General features: G+C 46.0%; 1 protein-coding gene and 1 long non-coding RNA gene across 6 annotated transcripts in view; one reads left to right on the plus strand and one right to left on the minus strand.

Annotated features, from left to right (window-relative positions):
• The window catches only part of LOC126980668 (glutamate [NMDA] receptor subunit 1-like), a 40,637-nt gene extending 26,227 nt beyond the window's left edge, over positions 1 to 14,410 (plus strand). For 2 of the 4 annotated variants that reach the window (XM_050830781.1, XM_050830783.1), the window contains exons 11-23: positions 165 to 273; positions 1,044 to 1,178; positions 2,060 to 2,214; positions 4,071 to 4,201; positions 5,026 to 5,111; positions 5,861 to 6,009; positions 6,760 to 6,917; positions 7,856 to 8,028; positions 8,530 to 8,825; positions 9,235 to 9,286; positions 9,705 to 10,297; positions 11,051 to 12,304; positions 14,114 to 14,409. In XM_050830781.1, coding sequence (XP_050686738.1) covers positions 165 to 273; positions 1,044 to 1,178; positions 2,060 to 2,214; positions 4,071 to 4,201; positions 5,026 to 5,111; positions 5,861 to 6,009; positions 6,760 to 6,917; positions 7,856 to 8,028; positions 8,530 to 8,825; positions 9,235 to 9,286; positions 9,705 to 10,297; positions 11,051 to 11,086 — 2,073 coding nt within the window. In that variant the 3' untranslated portion in view covers positions 11,087 to 12,304; positions 14,114 to 14,409. Of the gene's footprint in view, positions 1 to 164; positions 274 to 1,043; positions 1,179 to 2,059; positions 2,215 to 4,070; positions 4,202 to 5,025; positions 5,112 to 5,860; positions 6,010 to 6,759; positions 6,918 to 7,855; positions 8,029 to 8,529; positions 8,826 to 9,234; positions 9,287 to 9,704; positions 10,298 to 11,050; positions 12,305 to 14,113 lie in introns of all 4 variants that reach the window. The other 2 variants (XM_050830782.1, XM_050830785.1) reach the window with 2 other exon arrangements.
• A 1,106-nt stretch (positions 14,411 to 15,516) lies between these two features.
• On the minus strand, positions 15,517 to 17,227 carry LOC126980670 (uncharacterized). 2 transcript variants are annotated; one of them, XR_007733453.1, is made up of 3 exons: positions 17,089 to 17,227; positions 16,820 to 17,020; positions 15,517 to 16,615 (listed from the first exon to the last, which is right to left on the minus strand). It is a non-coding gene; the product is annotated as an uncharacterized LOC126980670 (long non-coding RNA). The 2 variants fall into 2 exon arrangements; XR_007733452.1 differs by having other exon boundaries at positions 15,517 to 16,751.
• Positions 17,228 to 17,771: the final 544 nt, after the last annotated feature.

Here is a 17,771-nt window from a genome sequence, read left to right on the forward strand (position 1 = left end):
ATGCAATCCACTTCTCGCCTGTAAAATCTTCAGACACAACAGGAATCTCTCAGGCTCCTGGTTCTGCGCGCCATTGTCGACTCAACAGTTCCAAGGAGCTCACGCCGGCACGTCCTTACCCTACCACTCTCACTCACTTACCTGTTCCTTGTTCTTATCTCCAGGTCCTGACCATCCGCGAGACGCCCTTCGTGTACGGCGAGGAGGTGGAGGACGAGACGGAGTGTTCGGGCGAGGACGAGGTGATGTGTCCGCTGCTGCAAGGCGGGGAAGGCAAGTAGCGGAATATCCTCCTTGGTCTTGGTATAGTGAAATTCGTCTACTGCAATATTTTCACCTACTATAAACTGGGCCTCTAGTTGGCTAAGCACACGTCCTTTTAGAGCCTATGATGGAATGCATGTCTTCTTTATGTTACGCAGATATGGCTATTAAAGAACAAAGATTAGCCTACTGCCCCATTTTTCTCATTTTACAAACTGGGCCTCTAGTTGGCTAAGTACACGTCCTTTTAGAGCCTATGATGGAATGAACGTCTTCTTTATGTTACGCTGATATCCCTATTAAAGAACAAAGATTAGCCTACTGCCCCATTTTTCTCATTTTACAAACTGGGCCTCTAGTTGGCTAAGTACACATCCTTTTAGAGCCTATGATGGAATGAATGTCTTCTTTCTCTAAGTTACGAAGATGTCCCTGTTTAAAAAAAAGTAGTCAGTCTGAGGCGTTACTTCTTCCCTTCATCTGAGGCTCGGGGAGGAAGCCTTATAACAGGTCTCCCATCTGTATTCTCTTATTCTTATTATTTTATAACGAGATCCATGAAAGGGCATCGAGGGGGAAATATTATACGGATCCAAACAGTCCCCCTCGGATAAGAAGAAAGAAAGGTGCATGCAATAAAGTAAGGAAAAGAATAAACAGAAAAAATAGGGAGGGGCGACAAAAAATCCCTAATGAGTGAACTGGCGGGTGTTGACATTTGCTGTGAACTTATACCCCATTTATCTCCTTATAACCTGCTGTGCTTATATCCCTTGCAGAGGAGCCGCGTCCCATGTGCTGCTGGGGCTACTGCGTCGACCTGCTGCTCAAACTCGCCAAGAAGAACGAGTTTAGCTTCAACCTCTTCCTCGCCCCCGACGGCCAGTACGGGGAGCTACGTGAGGGGCCGGACGGTAAGACAGAGACGAGTGGCCAGTTCGACACTCCAACACATGAGGGAGGTGTACTCTAAGCGAGAAAAATGAGAAAAAATCATCACTCATGCAAACCATTTCATAATATTATCAACGCATTTGTGATCAGTTTATGCATCATCTATTTTTGGGGGTTTATATCATGGCAGAAATTCGGCCCGTCGCTGGTACACGGTAAAGCCACAAATTTGGCCCGTCGCTGCTACACGGTAAAGCCACAGATTTGGCCCGTCGCTGGTACACGGTAAAGCCACAAATTTGGCCCGTCGCTGGTACACGGTAAAGCCACAAATTTGGCCCGTCGCTGGTACACGGTAAAACCACAAATTTGGCCCGTCGCTGCTACACGGTAAAGCCACAAATTTGGCCCGTCGCTGATACACGGTAAAGCCACAAATTTGGCCCGTCGCTGATACACGGTAAAGCCACAAATTTGGCCCGTCGCTGATACACGGTAAAACCACAAATTTGGCCCGTCGCTGCTACACGGTAAAACCACAAATTTGGCCCGTCGCTGATACACGGTAAAGCCACAAATTTGGCCCGTCGCTGATACACGGTAAAACCACAAATTTGGCCCGTCGCTGCTACACGGTAAAACCACAAATTTGGCCCGTCGCTGCTACATGGTAAAACCACAAATTTGGCCCGTCGCTGCTACACGGTAAAACCACAAATTTGGCCCGTCGCTGATACACGGTAAAGCCACAAATTTGGCCCGTCGCTGGTACACGGTAAAGCCACAAATTTGACCCGTCGCTGGTACACGGTAAAGCCACAAATTTTGCCCGTCACTGCTACCGGGTTAAGCTCTCTCATTATTTCTTAACCTCATACACCTTCCCCCTCCTTCGCGCCAGGGAGGGAATGGACGGGCATGATCGGACACCTGGTGGGGGAGGCGGCCGACGCGGATATGCTGGTGGCTCCACTGACCATCAATCCGCAGCGCTCCCAGGACATCCACTTCACCAAACCCTTCAAATACCAGGGCATCACCATCCTCGTCAAGCGGGTGTGTATGTAAGAAAACGAGGAAATAAGAACAGAAAGAAATTAAAGGGATGAAATTGATGGAGTGTCAGAAAGCGAGGAAAAGCAATATCAACTAAGAAATAAGAAGAAAGAAATAATAACAGAATGGAATAAAAAGAAGTGATATTGAAAGGAAAATAGGAACAAAGGGAAATAAAAGAGATGAGATTGAAGGAGTGTAAGGAAATGTGTGTGTGTGTGTGTGTGTGTGTGTGTGTGTGTGTGTGTGTGTGTTGGGGGGATGAGAGGCGAGGAAGAGGTGTGTGTGTGTGTGTGTGTGTGTGTGTGTGTGTGTGTGTGTGTGTGTGTGTGTGTGTGTGTGTGTGTACTAACTTCGTGGAACTAACTTACCAGGAACAAAGCTGCGTAGTACTATAAATGTGTGTGTGTGTGTGTGTGTGTGTGTGTGTGTGTGTGTGTGTGTGCTTCTTCTCTCCTTTATATCTGTTTTCTTGTCAATTTTTTTTATTTTCTTCTTTTTATTCCATTCTCTTCTTATAATTTTCTAGATAACTCTTTCCCGTTTCTTATATTTCTTCAATACCTTTTTTTTTCGTTAATTTTCTAAACATTTTTCTTTCCTTTATTTCGTTGTATTCGCATTTCCCTGATAACTTCCCTTCCATTTCTCACATCTCATCAATATACTTTTTTTTGTTCACTTTTCTAACATTTATTCCTTTCTGTTTTTATTTTCTCTATTTTTTTTCCTCGTTTTTTTTCCACACCTTTCATGTCTATTTAGTACACTTTTTTTTCTACCTATTTCCCTTCCTTTATTCATTAGTCTTTTATTAGTTTCTAGGCAATTTTCCTTTTAATTTTATTTTTTTCACATTTCTTCAATACCATCTCCTTTACCTTTCATGTTTTTTTAGTTCACTTTTTTTTACCTATTTCCTTTTCTTTATTCATTAGTCTTTTATTATTTTTTCAAGGCAATTTTCCTTTTTTTTCACATTTCTTCAATACCATTTCCTTTACTAAACGCTGCTCATTTTTTTTTTAGACATCTCCTCGCTTCCTTACAATTCCATCAATATCCTTTCTTCCATTCTGATCGTATTTTCTCGACAATTTTCCCTCCTTTCCTTACACTCCTTCAAACTCATCCCTTTTATTTCCCTTTGTTCTTATTTTCCTCGTTTGTTCTTATTTTCCTTTCGATATCACTTTTTTTTATTCCATTCAGTTATTCTTTCTTTCTTCTTGTTTCTTAGTTCGTATATTGCTTTTCCTCGCTTTCTTACACTCCATCAATTTCACCCCTTTGATTTATTTCTGTTCTTATTTTCCTCGTTTTCATATAAATTTAAATATCACTCCTTTTATGCCAGTCTGTTCTTATTTCTTCTTATTTCCTACTAATTTTTCCTCGTTTTCTTTCAATCCTTCAGAATCACTTCCTTTATTCCTCTCTATATATTTATCCTTCGTTTTCTTAAATTTCTTCAACCCCTTCAATCCCTTGCTTTATGCCAGTCTGTTCTTATTTCTTCTCTCATATCCTACTCATTTTTCCTCGTTTTCCCACAATCCTTCAAAATCACTTCCTTTATTCCTCTCTTGATACATTTCCTTCGTTTTCTCAAATTTCTTCAACCCCTTCAATCCTTTATTCTAGTCTGTTCTTATCTCTTCTCATATCCTACTCATTTTTCCTCGTTTTCTTACAATCCTTCAAAAACACTTCCTTTATTTCTCTCTAGATATATTTCCTTCGTTTTCTTACATTTCTTCAATCACTTGCTTTATTCTAGTCTGTTTATATTTCTTCTTAGTTCTTATTTCTTTCCCTCTCTTTCTCACACTCCTTCGACATCACCCTTTCTGCAGGCGCCCATCGTCCCCGCCCTGGTGTCCATCCTGCAGCCCTTCCGAGGAACGCTGTGGTTGCTGCTGATGGCCACCGTGCACGTCATCGCGGTGCTCATCTGGCTGCTCGACCGACTCAGCCCCGTCTACATGTGAGATTGGGAAGAGTGAGCGAGATTAGGAATGAGTGAGATTAGGAGTGAGTGAGATGAGGAGCTAGTGAGATTAGGAAGAGTGAGTGAGATTAGGAGTGATTGAGATTAGGAGCGAGTGAGATGAGGAGTTAGTGGAGTTACGAAGAGTGTGTGAGATTAGAAGCGAGTGAAATGAGGAGCTAGTGAGATTAGGAAGAGTGAGTGAGATTAGGAGTGATTGAGATTAGGAGCGAGTGAGATGAGGAGTTAGTGGAGTTACGAAGAGTGAGTGAGATTAGAAGCGAGTGAAATGAGGAGCTAATGAGATTAGGAAGAATGAGTGAGATAAGGAGTGAGTAAAATGAGGAGTGAGTGAGATTCGGAAGAGTGAGTGAGATTGGAAGTGAGTGAGATGAGTAACAATGAAGACGAGGGAAGAAGGGTGGAGTTAGGGAGAGTGCGAGAGATGAGGAGTGAGTGAGATTAGGAGTGAGCGAGGGTGAGTACGAAGGAGGAGAAAGGAGGATGAGATTAAGAATAGTGAGAGAGATTAGGACTGAGTGAGATGAGGAATAATGAAGAGAGTTAACGAGAAAAAAAAGTGAGACTAGGATTAGTGAGTAGAATAGGAATGATGTCTGAGTGGGGACGAGGAGGAAGGGTGATTCTTTCTTGCTCTTCTTTGTATTCTTTCCTTACTTTTACCTCTCACCTCTAATTTTAATACTTCACCTTTGCTTTTTTCTCATTCATGAATTTAATATGATATGGCGGATATATATTTCTTTCCTGTACAGTTCAAATTCTCCCGATCTTTGCATCTCCCTCTCTCTCCCCTTCAGGACAGACGATGACTGCGAATCACTGGCGCCCTCGGAGTGTTTCTGGTTCTCGTGGTCAGTCATCCTCAACAGCGGCCTGGCGGAAGGTGGGTGGATGGGTTGCTTATTGAGGGTGCTGGCTTCGGGCTGGCTGAGGGGGGCGGTCTCTGAGAGGGTTGTTAGCAATCTGGATATCAAGATCGAGACAAGAGAGACAAGCTCTCACAAGTTTTATTTATTTCTTTTTTTCTTTTTAGGTGCTGCCTGTAGCGCCGGTAGGTTGTCTTAAGGGGCCTCTTGGACGGCCCAAGCCCGTTAGTGGTGCAGGCGTATTTTATTTATAGTGTCTGCCGTGATGTATGACTTGCTTGGCCCATGCTGCCCCCCGTTTTCCGCCACTCGGCGATGGTTTGAAAAATCAGTGCGTTTCGGTGGGACTCGAACCCAGGTTCACGGGCTCACTAGGCCCGCACGCTGACCGCTCGGCCACCGCCTCCCCGAAGTTATTTCGAAAGGCCACTAAGGAGATCAGCCAGATTGACGAGATCGTTTTTGCGTTGGCTCCCACGGGTCCTCTCCTCCTTCCTCTCATATATTACATAACATATGAGACGAAAAGACAGGTGTTGGCAAGACTGTGCGGCAGAGTGACGGGGAGGAAAGGACAGCGGGAGCCAACACAAAAACGATCTCGCCAATCAGGTTTCACTGTAGACTCATAAGACTACCCATGGAAAGACCCACAACTTTTACGAAAACCTTTTGAAATATGGGTGTGTAAGCCCCGAGGTGTTTGAGAATATTGACTCAGGTGGTCAGGTGGTCTCTCTTCATGTCACCCTTCCCCCCAAACCAGGGACGCCGCGGGGCCTGAGTGGGCGCGTCCTGGGCATCGTGTGGAGCGGCTTTACGATGATCATGGTGGCCTCCTACACCGCCAACCTCGCCGCCTTCCTCGTGCTGGACGCCCCCGCCACACCCATCGCCGGCATCAACGATCCGCGGGTGAGAGAGAGAGAGAGAGAGAGAGAGAGAGAGAGAGAGAGAGAGAGAGAGAGAGAGGGTGGGGGGGTAGGGGGCGAGGTGCCACGCCTTTAGTCTTTTTCCTTCAATACGGAACTTAGGCTCGTATTCTCTGACACTTCGGGCTCTCATAAACAAATATTCCCCGAGGTCTCAAAGGAGGTAATAAGTCGGGTTCTCGCGAGTTTTTTTTCCACATTCATGATGCAGAAGCCTTGTCATACTACCACTAGGCTTATAAAACTCCCCATGGAAATAGAGTAAGATGAGTGAGTGAGATTAGGAAGAGTAAGTGAGATTAGGAGTGAGTGATATTAGGAGTGAGATGAGTGAGTGAGATTAGGAGTAAGTGAGATTAGGAAGAGTAAATGAGATTAGGAGTGAGTGAGATTAGGAGTGAGATTAGGAAGAGTGAGTGAGATTAGGAAGAGTGAGTGAGATTAGGAGTGAGTGAGATTAGGCCGCAATGATAGGCTGCATACTAAGGAATTAACTTTGATGAAACCATTTTAACAGAACCTACAACAATTACGTAACTCATTAACTTGTATGTACGATAAGGGGAATGATTTACTTTGATTCTGGTAAAGTATACATATAGATATAACTACCGAGAATAACACATGAAGATCTAATGTAAGCAATTCTTTCTTGTCTTGTGGGTTCATGTCCTGACTTCAACTTGGTGTGTCTTGGCCCTGGTCTTGACGTGGCGTGGCTTTGGCGGAGCAGCTGAGGAACCCCGTCGAGAACTTCAGCTTTGCAACGGTGCGCGGGTCGGCGGTGGACATGTTCTTCCGCCGTAAGACCGAGTGGGCCAACATGTACCGCGTGATGGAGGCGCACCACTATCGCACCGTGGACGAGGCGGTTCAGGCGGTGCGCGACGGGTGAGGAGGAGTGGTGCTTGTGGTTGTGGTGCATGTGGTGGTGGTGGTGGTGGTAAGGATAAGGGTGAAAGGTAGAGGAGAGATGGACGGGAAGAAGAAAGGAAGGGAGAGCAAGTGGAAGATAAGATTGCATGACTGAGAGAAGGAAGAAAGGAAAAGAAGATGAAAGGAATTAACGGAAAGAAGAAAGGAAGGGAGAAAAACTGGAAGATAAGACGGAATGGCAGATTGAAGGAAGGGAGAAAGGTAGGGAGGAAGGAAAAGAAGATAAAAGGAAGGGAGAAAAACTGGAAGATAAGACACAATGGCAGAGTGAAGGAAGGGAGGAAGGTAGGAAGGGAAGAAAAAAAAAGAAAGGAAGGGAGGAAAGACGGATAAGACGGAATGGCAGAGTGAAGGAAGGGAGGGAGGTAGGGAGGAAGGGGAGGAAAAGAAGGTCAGGAAGAAAGTAAGGAAGGAAGGTCGAGAGGAAAGGAGGCAAAGATAAGCAAGAGGGAAGATTGTTGATTGTATTAATGATAAGGTTGAAGTAGACAGGAAGGAAGGAGGGGAACAAGGAAAGAAGGACCTGTGGGACGGAGATGAGCAATGAGGCCAGACGCAGCAATAGCCTTTAACTCTACCGTTGTCTTCCTCTGTTCAGGGATCTCAAAACGTTCATCTGAGGGAGCTATCGGCTACCCCCGCATTCTTATGTATCGGCACCTCTGTTAACCTGTTTAAAAAGCCTCTCGTAGAAGTTGCTGGGATTTTCATGGACTCTTTTGTGATCCCCGTGATAGTTTTACCCGACCTCCGCATCTTGAACGGGGAAAATGATCCATGAAAACCGGGCCATAAATCCCTGTGGACTTGGAAAATAGTCGTAATAGGAGCCCGATACGTTTAAGATCATGGACCTACCTGGTATGCCCCTAACTCTACCTTCCTTTCCCCAGGGATCTCCAAGCGTTCATCTGGGAGAGCTCGCGGCTGGAGTTCGAGGCATCGATGGACTGTAGCTTGGTGACGGTCGGGGAGCTCTTCGGGCGCTCCGGGTACGGCATAGGACTGAGGAAGGGCTCGCCGTGGGCAGACAAAATCACGCTGGACGTACTCGATCTTCATGAGAGTGAGTGATGTGTTTTACTTGTTGCTGGTATAGTGATTGTGAGAAGTGTTGTTAAGTGGTGGTGAGGATTGAGTTGGGGATAGGGAGGAAAGAGGAAATAAGTGAATGAATGAATGAAGGAAGGAAGGAAGGGTTAAAGTAAAGTAGAAATAAATAAAGGTATAAATGATTGTGGTAAGAAAGGAAAGGAGGGAAGGAAAGAAGAAAGGATTGAGGGAAAGAAGGAATGAATGAAAAAAGGATTGAGATAAAAAATAAAGGGAGGAATGAAGAAAGGATTTGGAAAAAAAACTAAAGGAAGATAGAAATAACTGAAGTAATGAACAAAGGAAAGAATGAAGAATGGACGGAGGTAAAGAGGAAAGGAGGGAAGAAAGGATTGAGATAAGGAAGAAAAGAAGGAACGAAGAAAGACTTGAAGTAAGTATATAAGGAAGGCAGGAGGGAATAAAGGAAGGGACAGTCATCCTAACACAATCTCAATCACACACACACACACAGGAGGCTACATGGAGGACCTGGACAAGAAATGGATCTGGAATGAAGGAGACTCGTGCAGCGGGGAAGACCAGGAGTTCTCCAAGCGGCTGGGACTCAAGAACCTGGAGGGCATCTTCATCCTGGTGGCGGGCGGCGTTTTCAGTGGCATCCCGCTCATCGTGATCGAGCTGGCCTACGACCGCTGCAAGAGGCGCTACGGTTGGGGTAGGAGCAGCCGCGGCACGCAACAATCGGGGAGTGAGCGAGCCCCGTTCTTCGGCGAGGGGGCGGAGGGATACGAACACTCTGATCAGGAGGTATAATGAAGCCACAGGGAGCTGCTGGGTGAAGGGAACGCTGCTAATTAGAGCCACATTCAGCCCCCAACCACTCTCATGTTATTGCCAGGACATTCGGAGGAGTTGTAGGCATTTCCATGGGTAGTTTTTTGACACTTGGTGGTAGTTTGAAGAAGCTTTTGTATTATGAAAATGAAAGAACACGCATGAGAACCCGATTAATCTCTTTGTCGGCCTTTGAGAACAGATGATGTGAGGCCGAAGCGTTTGAGAATACCAACAGTTCTAGAATATAGGTTAGGGGAGGTGTGTGACTCTATAGGTTACCTGGTATTTACTATTACCTTTGAGTTTATTATTCTACTGTAGCACAATACACGTCTTGTCTGAGATATTTCAACCTTTCGAAGCTCTTCTCCCTCTCCAGGACGACGCGCCCCTGAGGAACGCCGCGTCCACGAGGATGAAGACCAGCCAAGGTGAGGCGCCGCCGGGGAGTTAACGCGAAATGTCACGATGATGCGAGAGTATTAGGTCACATGTGGAAATATATTTGAACACTATTCTTTTGTAATCTCCTCTTTTTATGAGAGTGGTGTCTTGCAGCATTTATTTTATATTTGATCGCTAACTTTTGGAATCTGCTCTACTTCATGAACAGCATTTAGCTTATTTTTTGATTGAGCGCTTGGTCTTTTTTTTTTTATCTTAAGTGCTGCCTATAGCGCCGGTAGGCTTTGTTGAAGGACCTGATGGGTGGCCTCAGCCCGTTAGTGGCGCAGGAGAATTTCATTTTAGTGGTTGTCGTGGTATCGTGACATGACGCGGTCTGCTTCCTTTACCATAAAAAGTTGGAGGAGTCTGAATAATTTTGATTTTTTTTCTTCTAATTATTAGCAGCGAACAACGTGGCGGCCCCTCGAGTCATGCCTCGCAGCCGCGCAGGCCAACAGGACGCGGCGCCAGAAAACTGTGTTTCGGGGGAGGCCGCGGGGAGGACGCGGTGCCAGTACCCCTACCCGTGCCTACACGCGCCCAGCAGCGAGGACGTGCTGCGCGAGGTGGAGGAGCGGCTCTTGGCCAGCCCACACATCCCCGAGGAGTGGTGGATCCTCGGACCGCCCACCTGCCCGCCCTTCATTGGGACCTGTGCGCCCTGCGACCATGACCCCGACCCTCACTGCCTCGGGGACGCCTGCGCCGCGCCGTGCCTCGCCGATCACGACGCTCCGGGCTGCGGCGACGCCCACGGCTGCGAGAGTGTGAGTGACACGGATGGTCGAGAATGTCCTCAGTTCCACGTTGATGTTGACTTGCACGTGGCGGCGGCGGGGGTGGAGGACGGCGGCGAGGCGTGTGTGTTCGGCTGTGAGTGTCAGCCCTCCGCCGGCCCACCAGCGCCAGCCGCGGCCAGCCTTGTGTCCCGCGGCCCCGCCAAGGTGCCGCTGGAAAACCTGCCTGACGTGGTGGATAACTGCAGCGAGCGGGAGGTGTGTATGGAGGAGGCGGCGGGGGAAGGGAGGGAAGTGGAGGCTGCTGGTGGAGAATGTGGAGGCGGTGGCGGAGGCGGCGGTCAGCAGGCGGGTGGCGGGCCGTCCAGGAGCCGTAAGAGACGCACGATCTATGTGTAAAGTGCCGCCGACGATGAACATTGGTCGCCATTCCGAGAGACTTAGACAAGTATGACCATAAATAAGGAAGACGTCTTTATTTTACATGACTCTAGGATATGCAACTGTTTGGGTGATGAAAAAGCCTACGTAAGGCCACAATTTTAATAAGGAACTTTTTTGTAAATTTTCAGAAATCGAGGATACATAAATTTGTCATTATTTTACATGAATCTAGGATATAGAACTGATTAGATAATGAGAAATCCTTCCTTGATATTAAGAAGGAAGTAAGGCCACGATTTGAGTGAGGAGTTTTTCGTTAAATATTATAAATCGAGGCATACAAAGTTGTGTTGACAATGTACGTACAATATTGCCTTGTGAATAGTAATGTTATCGTCAACGTTGCCAGGTTGTCGTACTCTGCCTCTTATGTTTGCCGATTTCCGACCCCAAAACTGCTTTCTTCACCCAAATAACTGCCTTCATTATATGGTTATTGTTTAAATGGTTAATTATTGGTGCTTCTTGGTAGCCAGAAACCGGTAAATACGCGGCTCTGAGTACGATAATCTTGCTTAATCGTACTTATGAAGGAAACATGTGCAGTGAAAGTGACGATTCTTTCAGGTTCCCGTTTCGTCAGGAGGAAGGGAAGGTTCCTAGACAGATGCCATACGAGTGACACGCGCCGCGCCCCCCGTCTGAGGCCACCACAGCATCGCCCCTGCCGGCCAACATTGCCAGATTGTCGTACTCAGCCTCCTATGTTTGCCGATTTCCGACCCAGAAACTGCCTCCTCAACCCCAATAACTGCCTTTATATATGATTATCGTTAAAATGGTTAATTATTGGTGTATTTTGGCAATAGCTATGACTCAGAAACCGGTAAATACGAGGCTCTGAGTACGATAATCTGGCAACGGTGCAGCCGGCCCTTCCTTCCGTCACCAGACATCGTTTATCTGATAATGTTACACGTAGGAATTAATGTTTTGGGCTCTTCTAAGCGTCCTTCCTTATGGTGTTACTTTTTTATTAAACAGGTGGACTGAAAAATCTCTATTCATTCTACGTGTGTGTGTGTTAATTTGTGTGTGTGTGTGTGTGTGTGTGTGTGTGTGTGTCATCCATCAAACCGTATTCTTAAACGTATCGACATATCAATATACGCCCGTTTGAAAAGCCTCTCTTGGACGTTGCTGGGATTTTCATGGACTTTTGTGACTCTATTAGTCCTACACGATATCTTTATAGTACCATGGACGGGAAAATTACCCTCGAAAGCCCGGTGAACCTTCTCTGTGGCCTTGGAAACTATTTGTGATGGGAGCCCGATACGTAAAGGAATAATTATCATCATCATGTCTTAAGGGAGAACCATCACAGCTGTACTCGTCTAGTGATTTGCCCAAGTACCATTCGCTAGAGGGAGCGGATACTGAACACTTCTCTCAATGAATAGTGTTGTTACTTCACACATAAACACTTCCCCTGAAACCTGGTTGTACTATTTACACTGACTTCACGGTAAACTAGGGCAGAGGGTTGCTAGCGAGTTTTTAGTGTTGAATGAGTCATGAGGTAGTGGGCCATGGAGGGCCGTGAAGCCTCGAAGCGTGTTGGCCCGGTGCCCGCCTCCCTCAGTCATGGCGAAGGGACGGTACGGGGAGGAGATGGAGTCTTTGCGTGTGTTTGTGTGTGTATTGCATATCTTTGGTGGTCAAGAGCAGTGTTTGTCGGTCATCATGGCGGCGGCTGGCTGGTGTCCTCGGAGCTTAGGCAGAGGGTTGCTCCACGAAGACCCACGTGAAGTATTCGTTCCCTGATCGTTCTCTGGTGCACACTTGCTGGCCCCCTCCAATGTCGTCTAGTGACAGCAGGTGGGTAATTGGGTTTTTACTAATAATTGAATGGGGCTTTTCCAATTTATTATTTTTGAGGCCAGTATTGAGGCGCTATATGTACAAATGACTTAGACGATTATTTTACGAGGGTGACGACATGAGACCAGAAACACATACCAATCAGTTTCCAATCCTTTCCTCCTCCTTCCTCTTCCACCTCTCACCTCTCCCCTCGTTACAGCTCCACCTGGCGACATGCGGACAGGTGCGTATTCAGTCGCTATATGTACATCATTTACCGTGAACTCAATGTAAACAGTACAACCAAGTTTCAGGGGGAAGTGTTTAATGTGTGAAGTAACAACACTATTCATTGAGAGAAGTGTTCAGTATCCGCCCCCTCAAGCGAATGGAACGTGGGCAAATCACTAGTTACCTACAGCTGTGATGGTTCTCCTTTTTCCATCTCGAGGACTCCCTGGCGTTATAGAGAAAATGACTGATGAACAAAGAATCCAGAGAACCCCAAAATTCCGGTGGGGTGGGGGGTGGAGGGTAGGGGACAATATATGAAGTCAGCGAAGTTGTTTCAAAGCAGTGAATGAGACCTTGAAGCCTCGGAAGTAGTTCAGCACTTCCAACCCTGCAAGGCTGGCCAGTGGTCCGCGTATTGTTGCTACCCAGCCATTTAACTCGTACACTTTAGTTACGTGATTAACCTGCTTTCATGTTATCGTTATTATCGTTATTTACTGAGCTGTTGCCTTAAGACTCCTTCAAGACTAATTTCTCACGGTTGACGGTGATTCTTTTTTTCGTAACCATGGAGATAAACCATTAAAAGGCGTGGTAAATCTTAGGAATAGCGGCTTCTAGCGGGTGCGCATTTAGGGCACGGTGTGGTGGTAATTACAACATTTCTAGCACGTACGACGGGGTTTTGACGAGCGGACAGGCGTGTTTATGTCACAAGGGTGTATTTTTCCACGCTGGCCTCACGATTTCTTCCAAGTCGATGGGCGATGAGACTGCGAGCTCCAGGGTGAAGAAAGGGAAGAGCCCGCGCGGAAAAAAACACCCCGTGTGACATAAACACGCCTGTCCGCTTGTCAAAACCCCGTCGTACGTGCTAGAAATGTTGTAATTACCTCCACACCGTGCCCTAAATGCACACCCGCTAGGAGCCGCTATTCCTACGATTTACCAAAGGCGTGTATGTGGAAATAAGGTTGACTGTTGGCCTAACCCTCTCTGACCTCTACGCGGAACCCCCCCCCCCCCTGACCTCTACGTGTGAACCCCCGCCCCTGGCCTAATCAATGTCCGCCTCGTTAGCGGCGCGGTAATCGCCCGAAGATCATTAGGCTCACCTGGACATAATTACCTGGCAGTTTCTCGTCTCTTTTCATGAAGGGTCTGTGGGCAAACTGTTTTTATGGGGAGGAGTTGAGGGGTGAGAGGTTCTGTTGTTCGTGTCACTATTACTATTACTATTATCATTATCATTAGTATTAGTAGTAGTACCGTTATTATTATTGTTGTTATTATTTGTATTATTAATAATATTATTATTACTATTATTATTAATATTAGTAGTAGTAGTATTATCTTCATTAGTATTATAGTTAATAGGTATCATATATTTATAAGTCCTTTTTAGGACAGAAATGGAAATAGATATTGATCCATGGGCTAACTTTTTAGGAAAGAGAACTACAGGTTATTGGGAAGAGTATTTTATAGTTCAAAATACACTCTGAGCGGGAACGGATGTATGTTGAAATGACAAGTGATGACAGCATGAGTGCGTAGCGTAACCTTTCTTTTACTCCTTCACTTTCCAAGAACTAGTCTTCCTCATCAACGCTGCCGAGGTTTATGATGACGGACTCTACGTATGTATGTTGTCTGTGGACCAGTACTCCTCCTCAAAGCCTTATGATCCACGAACCGCACCTGCCCACACCGTTTAACAAACCATGTACCCTCGCAACACCTCAAAATGCTCAGCTCCAGTAAACCATCTGTCTGTCATCATTCTCGCTCGTTATCACCCTCCACATAACCGCACCCAAGGCTTTACTTCCACATTATTTCACTCTAAATAAATGACACGTGCATGTTGGTATACCACATTTCTATATCCTTCAAAAATGCCGCATGCACCGTAGGCTATGAATCCATGAGAGAGAGAGAGAGAGAGAGAGAGAGAGAGAGAGAGAGAGAGAGAGAGAGAGAGAGAGAGAGAGAGAGAGAGAGAGGGGGGAGGTTGGGTCTAGGGAGTGACGTAGTGATGACTGTGTCCGAATACTGTCTCTGGATATCGGGAATTTCTTTCAACTGTCAAGAGTATATAGCTTACTCATACACTTCTGGCAATGCACTATACAGTCAGATATTAGCGCAAGGTGTGAAATAAACTGTGGCAAAGTATACCTAATAGTGATCCAACACTTCGTTACCGAGAAAATCCAGAAAATCGAGGTTAACACAGCTGCTGAAATGCGTAGTAGTTATTTTGTTAGGAGTTAAATAGGTAGTTAGTCAGGTAATTTTACTGTATTACTTATTTATATATTTCTTTATTTTATTTCGTATTTTTTGTTTTTGTTTTCTTTTTCTTTTTGTTGCCTCCTGGCGGCGGAACGAATGATCGGTGGAAGGTGAAAGGGAAAATATGAGGAATAAGATAAGAGAAATAAGCCGAGGAGTAACTCTCTGGCTGTGGTGTGTCGTGGTGTGTCACGGCTGCTCGGTGTTGAATGTCCCAAGCCAGCACTTCGGCATCGTCTCAACAGCAAACGAAGAACATTATGAATACTCGCTGACTCTGAGGGCAGGGTTAACGCATCCACACACGTGCATTTTTTATGATTCGACATGTAGGCTATGATAGGGTGCTCGGGGCGCTGTAGGAGGCGAGGAAGAGGGAGACAGCTAACAGTAACGGTGAAGGAAAGACGTCCCTTCTCGGCCTCGCTGTCTGCCTCCGTAGAGCTCCACGAACTCCACCCAGAGAACCCACAAGTGATTAATAGACCCCGACACGTGAGTAATAGTTGTCTTTCTGAATGATATCTCTGATGTGCGGGTTAAATGATGAGAGTTAATTGTTCTTCTGATATATTAATCAAGTCAACGTGAAGGGTCTTCTTATTTAAGTAAGAGTTAGGTAATTTTAGTATATTATTTATTTATTTATTTTGTTTGTTTTATTTTATTTTTGTATTTTTGTTTTTCTATTTTTGTTTTTCTTTTCTTTTTCTTTCTTTTTCTTCTTTTCTTTCGTGTTTTCTTGCTGTTATTTTCTTTATTGATGTTTCTCGTAGATGTTCTTTTTTTTCCATATCATCCTTTTGTTGATGTTCTTCGATGGTCTGGGTGCGCCGCTTTCCTCCCAGAAGAGACCCACCCATGATTTTGGTGATGTTACTGAGGGCCGAAAGGTGGATGATGTTCCTTGTATATTTCTTGTTCTTTTTCTTGATATTTTTCTTTTTCGGTATTTTTTTCTGTTCTTTCTTTTTTTCTTTCTTTCTTGATGTTCTTTTCTCTATCATCCTTTTCTTGATGTTCTTTGATGGTCTGAATGAGCCTCTTTCCTCCCAGAAGAGACCCACCCATAATTTTGGTGATGTTAGTCAGGGCCGAAAGGTGGATGATGTTCCTTGTATTTTTCTTTTCTTGATGTTGTTGTTTTATTGCTGTTACTTTTCTTTTTCGATGTTTTTTCTGTTCTTTTTTTCTTTTCTATATTTTTCGGTGTTCTTTTCTCTATCATCCCTTGTTGATGTTCTTTGGTCTGGATGAGCCTTTTTCTCCCCAGAAAAGACCCACCCATAATTTTGGTGATGTTAGTCAGGGCCGAAAGGTGGATGATGGTTGTATTTTTCTTTTCTTGATGTTGTTCTTTTATTGCTGTTACTTTTCTTTTTCGATGTTTTTTTCTGGTTTTTCTCTTTTCTTTATTTTTCGGTGTTCTTTTCTATATCATCCCGTGTTGATGTTCTTTGGTCTGGATGAGCCTTTTTCTCCCCAGAAAAGACCCATCCATAATTTTGGTGATGTTAGTCAGGGCCTAATGGTGGATGATGTTTGTATTTTTCTTTTCTTGATGTTCCGTTTCTATATTTTCCTTTTTATGGTGTTCTTTTTCATTTTCATTTTCTTTGGTGTTCCCAAAACGTGGATTGTCTACGACATCTAACGGGCACCACAAGCCCGGGTTTGTTGTTCGGAGTTTGCTCTCCTAGGTGAATTGCCTACCACGGCTAACGACCTCCACCTGCCCGGGTTTGTTGTTCGGAGTTTGCTCTCCTAGGTGAATTGCCTACCACGGCTAACGAGCTCCACCTGCCCGGGTTTATTGTTCGGAGTTTGCTCTCCTAGGTGAATTGCCTACCACGGCTAACGACCTCCACCTGCCCGGGTTTATTGTTCGGAGTTTGCTCTCCTAGGTGAATTGCCTACCACGGCTAACGAGCTCCACCTGCCCGGGTTTGTTGTTCGAAGTTTGCTCTCCTAGGTGAATTGCCTACCACGGCTAACGACCTCCACCTGCCCGGGTTTGTTGTTCGGAGTTTGCTCTCCTAGGTGAATTGCCTACCACGGCTAACGAGCTCCACCTGCCCGGGTTTGTTTAGAGTTTGCTCTCCTAGGTGAATTGCCTACCACGGCTAACGACCTCCACCTGCCCGGGTTTGTTGTTCGGAGTTTGCTCTCCTAGGTGAATTGCCTACCACGGCTAACGACCTCCACCTGCCCGGGTTTGTTGTTCGGAGTTTGCTCTCCTAGGTGAATTGCCAACCACTCCTAACGACCTCCACCTGCCCGGGTTTGTTGTTCGGAGTTTGCTCTCCTAGGTGAATTGCCTACCACGGCTAACGACCTCCACCTGCCCGGGTTTATTGTTCGGAGTTTGCTCTCCTAGGTGAATTGCCTACCACGGCTAACGACCTCCACCTGCCCGGGTTTGTTTAGAGTTTGCTCTCCTAGGTGAATTGCCTACCACGGCTAACGACCTCCACCTGCCCGGGTTTGTTTAGAGTTTGCTCTCCTAGGTGAATTGCCTACCACGGCTAACGACCTCCACCTGCCCGGGTTTGTTTAGAGTTTGCTCTCCTAGGTGAATCGCCTACCACGGCTAATGAGCCCCACCTGCCCGGGTTTGTTGTTCGGAGTTTGCTCTCTTAGGCATATTGCCTACCACGGTTATGAAACCCCACTGCTCGGATTTGTAGCCCGAAGATCTCGGGCACCTCCGTCGGGGCCCCGGGGGACGCGTAGGTGCAGTGCCGGGAGCCCTCCACTCCTGCCACGCTCGCCAGGTAGACCTTGGGCTCGCTGGCGCTCCCCCGCCCCGCCGAGGCGAGGAGGGCGAATGCAAGAACTCGCTTCTTAAAACTACTAGATTGGATTATGAAATTAATCATAAGTACCGAAAAGTCGCTGATCACCGCGGTTATCGGTTCTGGGATGGAAGGCCGCCGGGCCTCGGGGACGC

Source organism: Eriocheir sinensis, chromosome 45, assembly GCF_024679095.1.
Source record: "Eriocheir sinensis breed Jianghai 21 chromosome 45, ASM2467909v1, whole genome shotgun sequence".
Classification (NCBI taxonomy): Eukaryota; Metazoa; Arthropoda; class Malacostraca; order Decapoda; family Varunidae; genus Eriocheir; species Eriocheir sinensis.